This window comes from Molothrus ater, chromosome 3 (assembly GCF_012460135.2).
Source record: "Molothrus ater isolate BHLD 08-10-18 breed brown headed cowbird chromosome 3, BPBGC_Mater_1.1, whole genome shotgun sequence".
NCBI classification, from domain to species: domain Eukaryota; kingdom Metazoa; phylum Chordata; class Aves; order Passeriformes; family Icteridae; genus Molothrus; species Molothrus ater.
Genome location: NC_050480.2, coordinates 25550714 through 25570064, shown reverse-complemented (window position 1 = coordinate 25570064; position 19351 = coordinate 25550714). Strand labels below are relative to the sequence as shown.

General features: G+C 35.5%; 1 protein-coding gene across 1 annotated transcript in view; it reads right to left on the bottom strand.

Annotated features, from left to right (window-relative positions):
- Positions 1 to 19351, bottom strand: part of PLEKHH2 (pleckstrin homology, MyTH4 and FERM domain containing H2) — a 54192-nt gene that overhangs the window by 26550 nt on the left and 8291 nt on the right. The window contains exons 3-9 of the mRNA XM_036381379.2: positions 8801 to 8863; positions 7622 to 7771; positions 7090 to 7173; positions 5454 to 5535; positions 3690 to 3872; positions 1333 to 2321; positions 268 to 343 (exon numbers count right to left, since the gene is read on the bottom strand). Of these exons, the coding sequence (XP_036237272.2) occupies positions 268 to 343; positions 1333 to 2321; positions 3690 to 3872; positions 5454 to 5535; positions 7090 to 7173; positions 7622 to 7771; positions 8801 to 8863 (1627 nt within the window). The remainder of the gene's footprint in view (positions 1 to 267; positions 344 to 1332; positions 2322 to 3689; positions 3873 to 5453; positions 5536 to 7089; positions 7174 to 7621; positions 7772 to 8800; positions 8864 to 19351) is intronic.

Genomic DNA, 19351 nt, shown 5'->3' with positions numbered 1-19351 from the left:
TGCAGTCACGAACACTACTAGCCTTTTTAAAATTGGTACCTGGCATAGATTCTTCAAAGTAGTGAAATGCAAGGTAAACTGGAGTTAACAAAGTACAAATTCAGTACAAAGTCAAGATGTGAGGTACCAGAAGATAATCAATAATCTTCTAGGCTTTAAACAGCTGCTAACTAAACCTTTCTAAAAATATTTTAAAGGTCCTTGCTCACAAATTACCATAAGAAGAGAACTTTTGTCGATGAGACAATGAACAGCTAAACCACTTACTTTTATTAAGAGATTCCATGGTGAAAGCTTCAGACATCCTTAAACCAGATTTGGCTACAGCATAAATTCTACTTTCCTATACAAGCAGAATGGATTTGATAGTAGATAATTAAAATACAACAATTACTTTTGTTCTGTTTAGCCTCCTAGTCTTTGTGTTAGTGCAACTATGTGATAAAATTGTTCCTAAAATGACATTGTCAATAGCAGCTGAAAAAATGCATCCTTTTCTGTGCTGTACACTGATAGCCATAGCCTTTCTCGACATTTTTCATACAATGTAAGTAACTTACTCTTAAAAATACTATTATCAGGTGCCAAAGAAGCTTTAGTAAGAATGTTTTTTAATGGAAGATTGTGTGTTAGGAGCAGAGAAATGCCATTAGAAGACAACTTTTTGACTATTTGTGTTAAAAGGCTACAATAACAAAACGTATAATGCAAAACGTTCACTAAAATATAGAGAAGTTGTAACATAAAGTATTATTTCTGAATAATAATTAATAAATATATTTAATAAATTATTAATTAAGAAATCTCTGACACTGAAACTGCAGAATTAGTGCATTTTAACACAGTTAATTTTGGATTTTGTGTAAGACATTAATATCTATTTTAATGTCCTGACTATAAAATTTTACTTGGAAATGTGATCAATTACTTCTGTAATTTGTAGTTGTCTGCTGTCAACTTAATTGTCTAGATTGTGAGTGGTACAGTGGTTACAGCAAGGGCACCATTCTAGGGCTGTGTTAGTGTTCAGATAAATAAATAAATGCAGTCATAAGCGTTACATCCTTGGATACACTCAAGAAGACATACATAACTTACATGTCACATGAAAAAACCTGTGTTTGTCTATAGAATAGAGACTATGTTTTTCAGTGGCAGGAGTACTGTGCTGAAAATAAAACTAGATTCTGAGCTTGTAGTTTTGATGAAGGTAAATGCCCTGTCTTGTCAATACACAGAAAGTAATTAAAATAGAGGCAAAAAAATCACAGAAGAGAGTAATGAAAATAAGTTAGTTTTGCCAGCAGGAAAAATCCCTATAAGCACACTTACCCAGGAAGGAAATCGATGCAATGGAGGCGTTGGAGGTTTGTTGCTAGCACCCTTTTTTGTCATGTCACAAAGTTCCTGGGCTTCAGCATTTTGCGCTTCAGTGGTGTCATAGGTAAACACTCCTTCATCACAGCTAATCTCCATTTTCTCTAAAATATCAGCATCTTCTCCATCCACCAGATCTATGTCTGTTTCCTGAGGTCTCCACGGACGGATCATGCTTATGGCATTTCTGTTCCTTCCAAACATTCTGTCAGAACTCAGCTGGGGCTGGCTTAGGTGTTTCTTTGCTAACACTGAATTTAGACTAAAGACATTAGGAGTCCGTAACTCTGGATGTGGCAAATTTGAGGGAAAATCTGATGGAGTTGTGTATTGAGAACCTCCAGAAGTTGCTAGAATTGGGTGTTTGAGTGTCAGAGAAGGAGTTAAAATTGGACTTGGGGTATTTGCCTCACTGGATGAGGATGAATAATGAAGCCTCTGTGATTGAAATTTCTTATTCAGTTCATCTGAAGAACTGTCTTGGTCTTTCTTTTTCCTTGTGAAGTCAGAGTTGCACTTTCCACTCGGATTGTTCAGGCCTTTTCTTTGGGACCCTTGCTGCCATGAGTATAGCTTCTTTTGCTGAGTCCTCTTAACATCAAAACTCTCTTCTTCAAAGAGAGAACTACTGTCATCAGATGCTGTCAAATACATTTCACTTCCCACTCTACTGTACCTTGCATTCTCTTCAGATGTGTGGCTTGAAAGAGTTGATGCACACCTGGATTTCAGTCCTTTATTGTCTCCTCCATCCTCATCTGAGCTCCAGTCACTCCCAGTAGTGCATGAGTTCTTTGACATGTCACTGTCTATGTCTTTGGATGAGCAGCTTGTTCTCACATTTTTGTTCTGCTCTGAACCAGAGGAACTTTGTTGCAATGACTTCTGACCTTTATTTGTCTCGTGTACAGGACCAGCAAAGGTAGTTTCCAGGATATCCTTCTCTGGAGGAGGAATATAATGACCATGAGAAAATTACTTTAGCAAACCTGGCTGATAAATGGTTTTGTCATCATGCCTGCAAGTAGTAAGTAGGTAATAATTTCAAATGCATGAGAACATTTATGGTTTTTAATACTGTAAATAATAAACATTAAGAAAAATATCATAAATTTTAATGTGACTGAATGCAAATTAAGTTTGCCAAAAAACTGTAATAAACATTACTCAAAGTTCTACCTGAACTAAAAATGTCAATAAATATAAAGATAAGCAGACTGGAGGCATATTTTAAAGCCATGTATGTGTGAAAACAAACAAACAAATAAAACTAACAAAAAGCCAACTACTTAAGAGGGCATACAAATTTAGCTGCTTTGTTAAATCTAAGGAAAGTTAAAGTTTAATAAAGCTTGTCAGAAAGGATTTTCATTAACAAATCAAGTATTCTGAGCATTTCTACAGTGTTTATACACAGAAATTTATTCTGGAAGCTATTATTGTATTCCCAATGGTGAATGCTTAAAATACACAAGAGTCTCATGGAAAGTACTTCAGGAAAGACGCTGTGTTAAAAATAGCTTTGTTCCTGCTCTTTGCTTTTACCTGGTTTTACAAGAGAGAGCGAGAGCTTGCTACATGTTAGTGAGGCTTGCATGTTCCCAACTTAAACTGGATGCAAGAACTAGGGTTTTTCCACACAGACACTTGGAAAAATCTGTGTTAAATACCTGTGTGAAGTTAAAGTGGACTGAATAAGACAAAGATTTTAATTTCACACACATTAAAGTAATGAAGTCCCCAAAATTATCTGTTTCCATCTAGGCAAGCCTAAAGTTCTATGTCTTATCCTTTCTCTTGAAAAAAATCACTCTTACTTCAATTCCCTCCTATGTAAAAATAGAAAGTATAATACATAGCCACCTTCATAATGAACTTGCTGTAATTTTTTTTTTTTTGTGTATAAATACACAAAATATTCATAGGATCTCTTTCAGTTTCCAGTTTTCAAAAGACCTCAGCTTGCCATTTTGGATACCATGATTAACTGTGGAGAAAATACTGAAGTCATAAACAGTACAAGGGATTTGAGCAAAGGACCAGAGCAAACACAAAGGTCACAACCACATCTTTACTTTGCAGCCAAAGCACCCAGGAGCCTCTGCATGCTGCCAGATAATGTATTAGTGGTATTACAGAGATTCTAGTGCTCAACAGGATGATTTTTTCCTAGTAATAGAAGAGTAGCAATGAAGAGGGAGACAGTGCTGGTATGCAATTTGAACAAGCTGATTTGGATGCACTGACAGAGTTGTTGATTTTAGTTTCCCGCTTGTGTCAGAATAAAAATAGCAGTGTTGATGACAAGGTACCTGGCATGTTTTTGCCCTCAGGGTAGTCTGACTCCTTAGATGAAGCCTTGCTTATTTCTTCAAGCTTAGGAGATGGTTGAGGACTTCTTGCTCTATTTGAAAAGCATCCAAAAGTCAAACTGCTTAGTCGCTGACACTCTCCAGGCTTTTGTGTTGAAGTAACAGATTTCTTACCAGTAGCTTCTGAAGAATAGTAATTCAGAAGTCTTGTGTTAGGGAGATACAACAAGCTATGCAACTCTTCTCTTTACAGTGCAAAGTTTTTTTCTTTAAAGGTAACTAAAATTTAGAAAAAAAAAAAAAGATAAGAATGTATTATAGGAAAAAAAAAGCTACTTGACATCTCCCTGTAGCAGGAGAAACCCAGAGTAATGTTTCTAGTTCTTAAAGATTGATATAATAATAGAAAGAAAAAATCTTTTAACAATTTCATAGGAAATACAGAAGATTAAGTTACCAAGTTTAGAAGGTCTATATGGAGGAGGACTTCAAGAAAAAGTGAAAGCAGAAATTGATGAACTGCCTCAAACATGAAATCAGTCCATCCCTGTTCATAAAAATCCCTGTGGCGGATCCAGGAACAAAAGGCCCTTACCCTACCTGTAAAACTGTTTAAAACAGTACCACGTGTTCATAATTTATAGCCTTTCACCAGCATGGAAACTGCAAACGGTAATAAATTTCTTAATATTTCTGGGCATATCAGTAACTGTGTGTTGCGAACTACCAAAGTTTTTGTCTCAAAAAGCCTTGAAATAGATCTCTCAGAAGAGAATGACTAGAAGTGTATGGAAGAAGTATGTTGCTACTTATCAAAAGATAGCAAAGGACCAAAACTATCTGGTTTCTTCATTAACAGAAAAGTGCATTTTAGTTTAAAAACTTTATATTGTATATGAATTTGTAAGTTTCTCTATTCTCATATATTATGCATATTATGTGTGTACACACTCCTCTACACACATTTTTAAATATCTGTGTATTTACATGTATATGTAAGATACATTACCAAGAAATGAGGGGTAGGTAGCAAATTAACAAAATTTTCATATGATAGTAAATTGTCAGATCAACCAAAGGTGGAGAGGACAAGGGAACCTTCAGACACGCTTAAGTTGGTGAACAGGCAACATGGTGGTGAATAAAATTCAACTTTGATCTTATATTAATGCTTCTTGGAGGGGATATTCCTCTCTTTTTTATTTACACTTCATGAGTTTTAAATTTATTATACCCATTTGGAAACAAACTTGGTGATACTGGGTCTGAATTAAGATTGTGGATCACTGTAGTCTAAGGTAGTAACTAAAAATATCTGATTGGAGTTCTGATTCCCAGCTGACCATTTGCTGGAAAAAGCAAATGCAGATTGACATTCATGTGTTCTTTAACAGTTTTATGACCACCTATGCTGTAAAGATGTGAAAGCAAAGATCTGTCCTAAATCCAGTAAAATCTTACTACTCTTAAGATTTCTTAAGTAAGTGATCTTACTACTCTTAAGTAAGCAGAACCTCTTAAGTAACAGAGGTACTCATTCACCCCACTAATACCAGCTGTGCCTTGTCTTTGTGTCTTTTCAGCATAAAACCAAATGATTCCTTCCTAACACCTTCATGTGCAGTCACTCTGATGTCACTTCATACTCTCTGAGATCTTTGTGATTTCACAGAATATTTTCAATCATGTAGATGCACACATTAATAGGGAATAAAAAGAAATATGCCATAGAGAGAGAAGTTTTCAGAAGATTTGTACATTTACCTTGCAGTTTAGATTGTACTGTTTTCATCTCTTTGGTTTGCTTTTGGTTGATCAAGCGAAGGTTCTGATTTTCCACCTCTAACTAAAAGCAGATAAATGTAATCTCATCCATTGGTGAAACAAATCTTAAAGTCATTACATCTTTTATGTTTTCTCTGAATTTCTTCTTATCTAAGGATAGAGCTAGTTCAAATAATCTCCTCTCTGCTACTCTAAATACTACTCTAGGTATTTAAATTAGTTCTTTCATTTAGAGTTGTTCTTTTATTTAGAGTTGTTCTTTATTCTGAACAACTAAATTCCCTGCAATGATTATTTTCTCAATTCTGCCAAAATCATTCCCCCAACCAAGCAAACCCATGACTGCTTTAAAAATCCTTAATAAATAAGAGGAAAAAGAAAACTGCATTGGCATTTTTAATAAAAGCGGAAGGCTAGAATTACAAACTCCTGTGCCACTTGGCAAAACCAAGAGTGAGCAGAGGAATCAGTAGGAATGCTAGTCCTAATGCCTCCTTACTATCCCACAGCAAAAATGAAAAAAAACCAAAACAGGTGCCAACAAACTTTATACCAAACAAAAGTGTTTGTACAGGAAATAAAAAAACCAACAACCCATTGCTGTAGCCCCCCAGTGGGAGGTAAAAGATGCTAGTTCAAACTCCTGCCCCAGATTAGGCAAACAGATTTGAATCTGAGTATCCCTTGCCACAAAGAAGGGAGCCAGTAATTCCACTTCCCACTGAGTGACACTTAGTCACATCTGTGAAACTGGCTTGAGATTTTCCATAAAGAGCAAGTAAATACTTTGAGTCATACTTGATTTTGTCCAAACTTTTCCCTGGTAATTTTAGCTAAATTTAATGGCATTTTTATTAAATTAATTCTAAATAATTTACTTTAGCCCTCAGAGATGAAAAGTAAATGTTTTATGTAATAACCTTCTAGTTTCTTACTTCAAAAACAATAACTTAACTGTTTTTTGACTTGAGTATAACTTCCAGTTAACTACAAGAGAGTAAGATTTTAACTTGTACAGCCAACTTTGAATTCTACATCCAGGGAGGAGAAAGCACAGCTGCACCCCAAAGCTGACAGCTTTAGGCAGGGCAGAGACATGGTTATCTTACCACAGCAGAGAAAAAGGGAGACAACTGGTCTCTTGAAACTAGAGCTGGTGTCCCTGAAACTATTCATGACTAAGAGCAGTGTGGGCATTGTGAAATAAAAAATGATCAAGGCCTTTTTTCTGCCAGGCCCCAGCAGGCTTGGTCGGCTTTCTGGAGATTATTCACACTTCAGGCATCTGCTTGAATAAGCTGAGTTTGCCAGCTAAGCTCTCTCAGCTAGTGGAGAAGTTGACATTTCAGAGACCAGTGCTGGGTCCTTTCTCCAGAAAGAGGACCCAGATCATACTGGCTGACCAAATCAGACATCAGAATTTAGGTGACATGGACACTCTGCTCTCTGTGCTGTTGTTTTCAATCTCCTCTTTCCAGCAAATAACTAGAAAATCAATGAAACTGGGAAGCAATGTTTCCAAGGCAGCAGGCCTTTAACAGCCAAAAGGTCTAAGGAATATCCAGTCACACCATTATATTTCCTGTGTAAGTATTGTAGCAAGAGTTATATATACCTCATGAAGCTTGACTGTCACCCATTCTTTTATTTTAGCTGCTTTTTCTTCTATGATTTTTGCTTCTTGCAGTCTTATTTGCTTCTGGAAAAAATTGACATAAGCATATTTTTCACTGAGTAATATCATCTGCCTGAGTAGTATCTTCAGACACAAATCCTAAGATTGCTTGAAGTAATTCAGGCTCCTGGGTAATGGATAGTGATTTTTAAAAAATGAGGAATAGAGTCTTCACAAAGGCTGGTATTCCTTTTTCCTCTAGTGAGAATGAAAGCTCTTCAGGGGGGACAGTGAAGAGGAATATCATCTTTCCCCTCTTAAAGGTCACATGTTCTTTCAATGGAAGCCAGAGCTTAATTTGAAAAGGAATAAACATTATTCAAATTATATACTTCCAATGGGAACCTCTTTAATCAAACAACAGAAATAATGGTAAACTTTTCTGTCCTCCATTGATCTAAATTTTTATTCTAATTTTGTATAATTAAAAAGGGGATTGATGTTTCTCTTTTTTAACACAATTATTCCTAACCTGTTCTTCAAGTTGTTGCTCCAATTTTTGTATTATATCATTTTTATCTTGTATCAGGATCTCCAGATCTTGACATCTCTTATACAACCTGGTTTCTGATTCACTTGTTTGAACATTTGCTGCTTTTAATTTCTCTTCCATGATCTGCACCTATTTGGAAAGTCAAATATAAAAGTTTAAGGAACATAACACTCCAAGTCAAAGCTAGTAATTTAATCACGAAATAAACTTAAAATTGCCTCTGCACTTAAGAGTCAAGACAACCCTGCAAAGTTTTGAAGCCTATTTGAGAAGAAACCACACAGTTCCTTACATCTTCCTATTCATGTAATACCAACAGGACTGGCAAAGCACTGAAAGATCTTACACAGGTTTTGTTAGTATCTGTGAGAGGCTTCTAGTCTTGTAACACAGAAGCTTTTAGAAACACCAGTATGGGAAGAATGCAATTTATCTACAGGGAGCTGTAAACAATGTTTTAATAAATAAACAATTGCAGACTATAAAAAACCCCAGGAAATTATCGGTAGCATTCTAAATAATTGCTTAAAAATACTTGGCTTGTAGTCAGGAATGTTTTCTAACTCCAAATTAGTACATGAACATTCTAGTCTTATAATTTTCAGTTTCTATCTGTCTCACAGCAAGATATGAGGAATGTTTCAGGGATGCCAGAGGTATGTTCATAAAATGTCTACAGTAGCTTAAGTCTGCCACTTGGAATCAAAAGGCAACTTCAGTTAAATATTTAGCTATGATCCCATTCTTTAAACGATGTAACTTCTACAAGAGGAACAAACACAGAACAGTTTTATTTAGATGCTGTATTGGGTAGCCTGATTTTATTTTCTTACAGATCTTCTAAAACAGACCATTGTTTCCTCTCCCCTTTGTTTCCACATTCACCATGTATCAAAAATTCATGATGCACCAATGAAGAAGCTCATTCCATGTATCTACTTTTGGTTTGTGATGTTAGCTTTGACTTTATTGAAATGAATTGAATAGTGAGCAAAGAAAGGTGTTAAAACTCTCTGTTAAGACAAATCAATAGACTTTAAAGGAAACTGTCTTCTTCTCCATTTTTAGAAGTACTTAAAAATCAAGCAATTTTTTGAATTTCACCTCATTAAAGTACCACATGCACACAGCTAGTGGAGATATTTATTCCATTTATACCTGCTGAAACGCTCTCTCTGCTTGACGATCAGCATCTAGAACTTGCTTCTCAAGCTGCTGCATCTGTAGATGTATAAAAACATACAGTTAAATGGCCATATCTTCTGCCTCTCATCAGAAAAATATATTTTCATGGTCTGTTTTGAAAAAGGAAGGGACACGTGGTGGGCAGGAACATAAAAATAAAAGGATAAACTGTGTGTGTCAGACTGAGAAAAGAATTCACCATCGTGACTGTATTAAAACATTGTCAATATTCTTCAACAGAAAAAAATATATACACCTTTTTTCATAATTAATTCTCTGGCTGCCATATGACACACTGCTTTTTCTCCCCTGCTACCAAGAGCAGAAATTCCTTTGACAATAGTCCTGAAACTTTCCTCATGTTCTTCCAAAAGAGGCAAGAGTAGAGGGAACTTGGCTGCTAATTCTTCTGATGCTGACAAATTTAGTGTTTTGGAGAAATACACTACAAGGACTGTCCCAGACTTCTCCACTGTTGCATGAAAGAAGGCAGGATGTGGCAGAGGGGACAGGTGGCCTCAGGTGCTCCACAGCAGAGTGGATGAAGACAGAGCAGTGTCCATGGAGAAGTGCAGGTCACCTCTGAGAGGAGAAGACCCTGATCTCTTACTTTACAGCAATGCCTGATGAATCCTGGGCTCAATCTTTGCCCAGGGCCTTGGAAAACCTCTGCATTTTACAGGATTTATTTTGAAGGCTTTTCCAAACAATACAGAACAGGCCAGAATGATATACTTTGTTTACATTTTGTTACATTTCGTTACAGCCCTTTAGTCTGACTTTGCTGACTTTTTTTTATAAAGTAAGCCCTGGTTTGAAGTAACACTTGAAAATTCATAAGGTATTCCATGACTTAAGGGCTTAGTGGTTCTCAGGAAATATCTAGATAAGACCTCAGTTCATCAAATAATTAATATTGCCATACTCAGTATTCAGCTTGAAAATTGTTCTAAGAAAAGCATCTGATGCAAGTAATGCAAATGGAACCCATTTATTCCTTCTTCACTTACTGCATGGTTTTAAAATAATCAGTTTCATCCTGTCTTGTTTGTACTCAACTTCTGGCATCTTTCAGTTTCTTTTTCACTCTCCATCTCTTTTTTTCTCTTCCCAGTTATGCTGCTAGTCACATGAAACCTTTAGCACAATATCCATACAAGGACAGAATCATCATTTTCTATCAATCAATAACTAAAAATGGAGAAAATGAGTTTTCAGAAAAAAAACAGAAAACTAACAGAAAAAAAAAAAGCAACTATGACTCACCTTCCAGTACTTTCTCATACAATACAAAACCCCAAAGTCTACATTATAATAATACCACAACACACCACTGATACAAGAGCAACAAACATTTCACAATCCACATGGTTATGGTCAGGTCTCCAGTGAGTTGTTTTGCAAGAACAGTTCTAAGGATATGATCTTCCCAGTCATTCATTTGCCAGATGGACAGGGAGATAAGCCTTCTTTGTTCCTCTCTGGTCGCATATTTAATTTCATATTTAAATGACCTCATGTTAAGATTTTAACTTTGAGTTTCATTTTTGGAATTTTGACTTGTAAGGTTGCTTTCCATCTGTCTTTTTAGTTTTACATTTAAACAGAAGTTTGGTTCCCAAGACTCACTTTAATATCATTTTTCAGACATTTATTTTTTAGTGAGTTGGGATTCAGAAATTGTGGTTATTTCTGAATATATGGTCAGCTAACATTTCACTGGACTAAAGGCACTGTGCTAAACATAGTGGAAGTGCAGGTACTAATAATGAACTAATACTCTATAATGTTCTGACTTAATATTAGGACAGAAAACTATTAATATTGTGACAGAAGTTATAATATTATGACAGAAAACTTCAGATATTTATATTGTGAAATTCACTTTCACAGGCAATTTGGAAATGCATGGCAGCAACTGGCAATTCATGTTCCATAAGTTAAGGACATTTCATCTGTAAGGCAGTATCAGCAATGTGACAGATTTAGTAAATGCAATTAAAACCTGAAAATGTTGCTTGCCAAGTTCACCCAGCTGCCACTGCAGTGCAACCAGCTCCAACTTGGCTTAAAGCTGCAAACAGCTGGGATCTCCAGCATCATCTCATGATCTCTGAGTGTTCTGCTGCTCTTCTACACAACCACTGGAGTCCTGGAGAACCCAGTGCACTGAAGGCACCTTCCACAGCTGTGCACTGACCCTGCACAGTGCACCTCTTGTCAGGAACACACACTGTTGCACAGGACCAGGAACAGAATAATGTGTTCATGTAGATACTGGGACAAAGAATATGATTGGAATAAATCTGTTGCTAAGATGAACATAAAGCCAGGAGTCAAATAAGCTGAGAGAATACTACCAAGTGAAAGATCATTCCAAGATTATAAAGGGAAGAACAAAGGCTGGTTTTGCCTCTTCAATAGTTAACTATTGAAGGTTTCAAGAAGGTGTGCTAAGAATCCTTGTGTGGTCTCACAATATGGCTATGTCAGTCAGCTTCCTGGCAACAACTAAATGTGAGATTTTATTTGCAAAATTTCTACAGGGTTTTTCAGTTTCTTTTAGGAGACTCCTGTTAATAAAAAGCAATCCATGTTATTCAGCAGTTCAACATGGTGAATGCCCCAGTTCAACACACCTCTTGTGTTCTTGTCACCCACATTGGATTGGTGCAAATCACCAATCAAATATCATGGCTACCAAACATGATCAAATATAATGGTTACCAAACATGAGCACATCTGTTAAAATTAAATTTGCCAGCGTTTCAATAATTGTGGTGCTGCATAATAATTACTGAGTGAGTCCTGATTTTCCTATTATTTAGAGTTTATATAGGTTTGTTTTGCAGGGTCTACTGTAACAATAACAAAACGTTAAAAACATGGGTTTTGCCTTTTGTATAAATAATCACCAGATGGGTTTTCCTGAAAAATTAGATTTACATCTATACTCTGACTGTTTTGCTTGTTTATAAGCCTGTGAATTAAACAGAAGAAATGACTACCATAGAATACTCTGAAGGCTATCAAACATTCTGGGCAAAAGATTGGAACAATTTCTAAGGGAAGAATTTTTCTTCACAAACAAAATGTAACCTCAAACCTTCTTCTTAAGTGAATGACAAATTTCTCAACAGTGATCACAGCATTACTGAGAAGGGGGAAATACAAGCCTGGTTGAATAGCTAATGGTTTAAATCAAGTCATGCTTTAAACTCATCAAGAATAAAATGCTGTGCTAAATCCTCTGTACCCAAAGACTATGAAGGCCATTTCAGACCATGCATTGATAGCTTAAGATCCTCAAATAAAAATAAAAAGAAAAATCCTTAACCTGAGGATGGATGTGGCAGGTAACAGCAGCCATATCCACAATCAGAGGCAAATGTCAGACACAGAACTCTCAGCTGTGGCAGCATCCTGAATACTGACAACCAACTCTGACTTTATAAAGAATTCCATTTGAAAAAAAGAAAGATCTGTTGAACCAGACCTCTGCCCCACCAACTTCTTTCTGTATACACCTCAGCAAATTGCCAGCATCACTGGATCATGTTTTTTATTAGCTGTTAGGTGAGACATTGCTCAAATGAACTACAGTCTGTAAAGGATCAGCTGACATAAAGTTGACTTCCCAGGAGAAACACGGAGGGCCATCATGTTATTGATAACATTTGGCATGTGATATATGTTTAAGCTTAATTTTCTATCATGTCCTAAATAAGGTAAGTTGAAATAATGCCCCAGTTCAACACACCTCTTGTAAGGAATTGTTCTTGTCACCCACATTGGATAGGTGCAAATTCAGTAAGAATTCAGAGATGTCCTGTCATAATCTATGCTGGTTTTTATTTTACAGTCTTAATTATACAAAACATAGATGCATGTTGACTAAAGAACACAGGTACAGAAGAACAGATGGTACTTTAACCTGCACTTTCTCCTTCTGTCTTTAAGTGAAAAATCCTCTTACAATTTCCAGAAAACAGATTAGTGCATGCTGCATCAATTAATGAATTATAGAAAACAGTTTCTATTGTTAGAAACAGATTTGGTTTTAAACTTAGTAAGGAAATAACTACTCTACATCTGACACTCATCAAATTGAGCTATTTTTGTTCAAACAATGAACAGAGAAATGCCACATGTGAATAAATAGTGAATGCTTTGAAGAAACATGGCAGCAATAAAAACAGAGGTGTACTGCCTTGGAGGTCTGGACATTGAAGTACAACACACAGTCACTAGGAATGTTGTACAATACAAAGGCAAATCATAAAGTGATTCCTCTTCAAGGGTCACCTGGAAGTTTCTTGGCTGTATTCAGAAATGTTGAACATACATCCATTTTTGTGCAAGTAAAGAAATTTTCATTTGATTAAAGCACATATTACATGAAATTAGCAAAGGGTATAAACTCAAAAGTCATCACTCACAAATTTCAAAAATATGCCTTTTGTATGCATATATGTGTATATAGACTTTCATTTCTGTACATATATATAGAGATCATTATTCCTGAAGTGTGTAGTAGAGAGAAATTACAGCATTAAAATTATAACTTTCTTGTTACTTGAAATAGCTTTTTAACAATTTTAAAGGGAACATTTTATTTTAAATTGAAAATTGTTGTAGTTAGGTTCTTCTTGAAATCTGAAAAATGTTTGTGATGTATAGGAACAAACTCCTATTTTTTACCCAAGTCAATATTCAACATAATTTATCCCATTCATGTTTGAAATTCACATTATAATCAGTGTATAATATAGTGTCTCCTAGTTTTTAGTATTATAAACAATACAGTTGTATCACATAGATTTTTTGAAATACATTTAGGAAAAAATACAACCAGTTATGAACAAAAAGAAAGCATCACTCCTCTGTATGCCTTTCCAAACATGTTGATGATAGGTCAAAGTTTTTAAAAAGGAAAAATGAGGTAAAACCTAATGTTTACGAACAATTTGTCTGTTGATGAAATGCAGAACTTCTAGTGATCTGAGAATAATATGTTTAGAGTCTGTTGTTTTCCTTGCACTTAAACCTTTCAAAACTTCATCATCTGAAAAAAAAGCCCAAACTAAAAAAAAAGCAGTAAATCTACCCAGTTTTAGATACAGTGAACTACCAGTTCTCAGATCACACAGGACTTACCAAAACCAGAGACATGGGTATATTGTTGCTTCTATAAATAAATAGGAGAAGCAATTGAGGGATAAACCTACCTCCAACTATCTTTCAGAGGTGCCAGTAGATGTAAACAGGTGATGAATACACAGAGCCTGCCAACTAGAACACACTCATTTTTCACATTGAGTAAAAAAGATTTTAGAAGTGCTTTCTAATAGAAGCTACCAAGACAAAAGATCTGGGGAGGTTTTTTGTGTGTGTTTGCTGCTTGGTAAATTTATAAATGATTTGAGATTATGCCTGCCATCTACTACATCTAACCAAGATTTCCCATTTTTACTCTATATTCCTATGTTTAGACCAAATTATTTTAACAAATCTCTGCATTTCCAGAAGAAAAGTTAGTACTTCTCAAAAGCAAGTAATCTGCTTCTCAATGACTTTGATGACACCCAGTTTTCATGTTTTACAATATGCTGTGCCAAATCATATAAAGCCTTGCACATATTTTTTAGTTAAAAGCAATGGTAAAACTGTTCTAGAAGCATGACTTACTCTTTTTACAAAAAGCCCTCTCTTCTAGTTGTTTAGCTTAGGAAAATACAGTAATATTCCTCCTAGTTCTGTAACTCATTTATTAAAAACCTGACTAGGTATGTTCCATCCATATTTTCCAACATTATTCCTTCTGCCTTGATATTTCTCTTCTGTGTATTATGTATTCTCTATAAGGGCAGTGGTAGATCTTTATAAGCTACAACGAACTTTAAATATGACCTAATTAAGCCATATAGATAAAACAACTAAAGAAAAGAGATTTAAAGTACATATACTAACATTTCACAAGAAAAATAAACAAGAAGGTCATTTGTAAAGAAGGAATGAGCACATGCCTTGGGGAAGAAATACTTTGTTCTTTATTGACTGATTTTTTTATTCCGAAGGGAACACAATAATTAGAAATATTTATCTTTAATTGAACAGCTTTGCATTTAACTTATTAGCAGAAATCCATTTTGTTATATAATCTAGGAAATGATACTTCAGACCCACCTGCATCTATAAAATTAAGTATGCCTTCAGTAAAAAATTTGTATTTTAGCACAATGGCTTTTCCCTAGAACAATATGAAGCCTATAAAAGTATTACTCAGTTTTTTAGTCCTCAAATGAAGAACTGCTTTCCAAACCTAATCTTTTTTGCCACAGATCTCCCCAAAAGGGCTAAGTGACAATGGGGCTCAAATGTTCCTTAGGCTACTTACAGAGCAAGCATGTATTGTATATGAAATTTTATGGTTTGTTATTGTTTCCTACATGAAAAAAATTCAGATAAAGAATTAGTCACGTGGATTAAATTCAGAAAACTACAGCCTTTTATTTCCTTTAGATCTCACCTGAATGCTCCCCTAGGTCATGACTACTGCAACACAGCTTAGGCTCACAACCTGGCAGTTTGCAAGCTGCCACTTTTTAACGCTCACCCATGGTTTTTCTTCTCCCATCTTCTTCATTTTTAATACCAATTAACAGGTAAAAGGCTACAATTCTTCTCATGAACAAAGCACTGTCAACCATTCATCTGCAAATTTGCCATCTAACCAATTCCTTTTTACTTTGTCACACAAATGTAGGAAGGGTAAAAACAATTTGATTCTTTGATATCAAAGTTGCATCTATGTGTGCAGACATATGTGCACACCCCACAAACAGACACACACCACTTCTGCAGATGACCAGCAGTTCTACAATCTGCATGTGCAGAACTGCAATCCTGTTCACTTCTAACTGCAACAACTTCTGGCACTGCTCTCCTAGGTAGGCAAAAGTCACTTCTTAATTGCAAGCCTCTCTTACTTCTCCTTTTTAGCAATTCATCTAATTCCTATGAACTGTGCTTGGCACAAAAGCCTTTCCTTAGAACAAAATGAAACCTCCAAAAATTATCAGTCTCTATTTGCTCAGTTTCCAAAATGAAAAAAACACAGGCTCAAAATTTCTATTGCTCTTCTTGATTAGACTACTGAGTTATTTTACTTCTTTCAAGTTCTTTTCAATAATTAAACATGACTTTAAAAATTATTTAGCTCAAAAGGTTTTCTGGTGGTCATTAAATGAGTGAAAAGTACATATCAAAAAACAATCTTTCACATATCAGTTGAGTTCATTGTAGTCAAATTAATTATTTCTTTGGGAAATTACATAACTTAAAAATATAAAACAGAAAAGCCCAGAGAGGGAACTTTTCCGGAACTGGTAGTCTAGGACAGCTGCCAGCAAACATACAGATTTTTAGAAGTTAAATTCAGCAGTGGGATTTGAGTAGACAGTGTAGTGAAGGACAATTGAGCAGCAAATAATGCTGGCTCAGTAACTGTGCTTTTCCCAGTGTCAGTCACAGAACTTTCCTAAGCCTGGTAAAACACCAGGAAATTTCTTCTTTCTGGTAGTCATCTTTCCCAACTCAGATCTTATCCTGATAGTTAAATTGCAGAGACACAATCAAACACAAATTAGGTAGATGGCCACTCTTAGCACAGACATTATCAGAGCATTCAAAATCTTGAAAAGAGTGGAGATATTGTTCAGCAAGAGGGAAGAAGGTACCAAAGCCCTTTGGCAGGCAAGGAAAAAGAAGTCTCACACAGTGCTTAACATGAAAAAAACAAACATATATCAAGAATATGTTCATCTGCTTTGTTTTGTACTGATGACTGTACTGCAATTGTGGAAATTCTGCTACCCGTGTCTCCCTGAACTGTCTCCCTTCTGAATAGAGCTGAAACATGAGCGTCCTCCTGAACCAGGATGTGCCACTGTTTGAGAGGTGATGGCTTGGGAAACAAAGGTACCACTCACAACCAACATTTCCAAAAAAGAAAACTTGACTGAAACTGAATTTATTCATGCCATTGAAGTGTATGGGACACTTTGGAAACCCATGATAAAGGAGCAAGAGATTCCAGAAATATATATATGGCAGCATGTTGCACTTAAAAGACAAGACAACAGGTATTTAAAGCAAGAAGGTCCACTCCCGAGGAAATGAAAATTGAATGAGCAAAAAGAGTTCTCACCATCAAAAATGGGGAACAAAATTTTGTAGATCCTATAAGTGAAATGCTAAACAACTATTAGATTGGCTAAGGACCCACTATCGCCGTTTCCACAACTTCTATCGACTTCCCCATGTTAGGTGGGCTGGAACAGAAGTGAATACTGCCAGACAGGAGATATTAATCCTCTGGCCTCACAGCAAAGGCTGTGTTCTTCATGCTATTACCCAGCCATGCCTCTACAAGAACAACTAATTTATTGCTTCCTGAGTTCTCTTTTTTTTTTTCCATTTGCAACCTCCTTAGAAAGAATGTCGTCTTAAGATGTACAAAAACTACAAAACAAAAAAAAGCTCCACTATTTTAAAAAGGCATAGCATAAACTTAATAACAGACAAGGAATAATAATGAAACTATAAGGTAGGTATTAAAAAGGTGTAAACAAACCTACTACTCTATTCATATAAACTTTTATTCTCCTTAACTCTCCCTGCTTTCTCCTATTTGTACATTCCTAACTGCAACTGTATTATTCCTCACAATGAGAAAAATTTTTAAAGACAAGTAAATACTGAAAAATAACCTTCATCTAAATAATTTTTGTTCAATTGTATTCTGCTCCCCTTTACCCTTCATAATCCTTTGATTGCAAATGGAAATACTCATTGTGCTTTTTTACAATTTTTATATTGGCAATCACTGCGTAGGTCCAACGAGTTACTGACTTTTCCTCCAAAAACATTAAACATGAAATTGCCATGCCAGAGATAACAAAACAGACTGCATCTGCTTCATTTTCAAATGTCAAATGAAATGCCATAAATAGGACTGTGAAAGGAATAAAAAATACAGTGGGATATGGATTTAGCTGTTGGTTTGTAAGACAAAGTTCAAAATGCTTTAAGCTTTGGAATATACTGAAAATAGTACTTAGTCTAAAAATTTATTATCATTCAATTTTCATAATCTGTTCAGAAAGCATAAATAATATCACATTTGTGATGTACACACTCATTGCTAGCTGAGCATGTATACAGAGAATATACAAGTGGAAGGTTAAAACAACAAACATATGAAAAGAATTCTCTCTCATAATCATTTATATTTGTTGAAAACCACTTAAAGCATAACATAATGACCCTCAACACTGCAGGAAACAAACTTGGAGACATTCATAGGAAACTCGAGTATTACTGGACAGCCCATAACACAGCAGTTGGGTTAGTGCCGTATTCAGTCCTTATGGGGTCTGATGAAATTCAGTGGAGGCTTCCCAAGTGGGAATTTAACACAGCTATGTAGTTCCCCTACTAAAATGATTTTTTAGTGGTAGGAAGAACATCAACTTTATACCTTATGTTGCATGCATATTGTAGGTGAAAAATGCACTTACTGGGAAAAGAATGAAGGTCACCAACTTTTCCTGTGACTTGAAATGCCATCTGGAAGCTAAACTTGCAGTAGAAACATGTAATTTTTTACTTAACAAAGGGTTTTTTTGTAAACTCTCCACATACGTAAGACTCAAGCTGCATTAAAATACAGGTTTCTGCTTAAAGCTCAGTTTCGCAGCCATCCTAAATTTGGCTTACTAGGATACTTTCTAACATCATTCCTTAAATTCCTGTAAAGACCTCTCCCACTTACAGCAGCAGCTTCTGCTTCAAACTTAACAAGGTTTCTTTCTTTGCATGTTAGATTTATAAATATAGACTTTACTTGGCAAAATGAAAAAATATTAAAAACAAACAACAGAGAATGGATTAAGTTTTCTGAAAATGCTGTATATTCCCTTGCTTCTCTCTCTTCTCCTCAAGTTCAGTAAAAAAATTAAAGCTCTGGTAGCTGTACTGCTGCAACACATTTACAATGCAAATTTCTCAAACTCCTCAGCTGAGTTTCAAGGATGACTACTTCCTAAATTTACAGAACACAGTCAATAGTTTGTTTTTCTGAATCACAACACTTCTGTTAGAATAATAGACTTCTCATGTTAATTCTTCATTTATTTGCAGGGGTGCCATTTAAATAAAATAACTTTGCAAAGATATTTGATTTCTCGTGTAAAAGAAAAGTATTTCAGTTAATCCAGCCTGAATACATTTATGGGCTCACACAGCTCACAACTATTGGAAATGGCTAGATTCAAGACATCCCTTATTTAAATCTGATTCTAGACTAAATTATACAACAAGTATAGGAGGAAGAACCCAATGGCAGTTTCTGGCAAATCATACACATGGGGTGATAGGATGTAAACTCCTTTCCCTGATACTGTCTTGCAGAGATACCTCTCAAACACAGGCAGAGGAGCAAGGCTGGAGAATTACCACCAA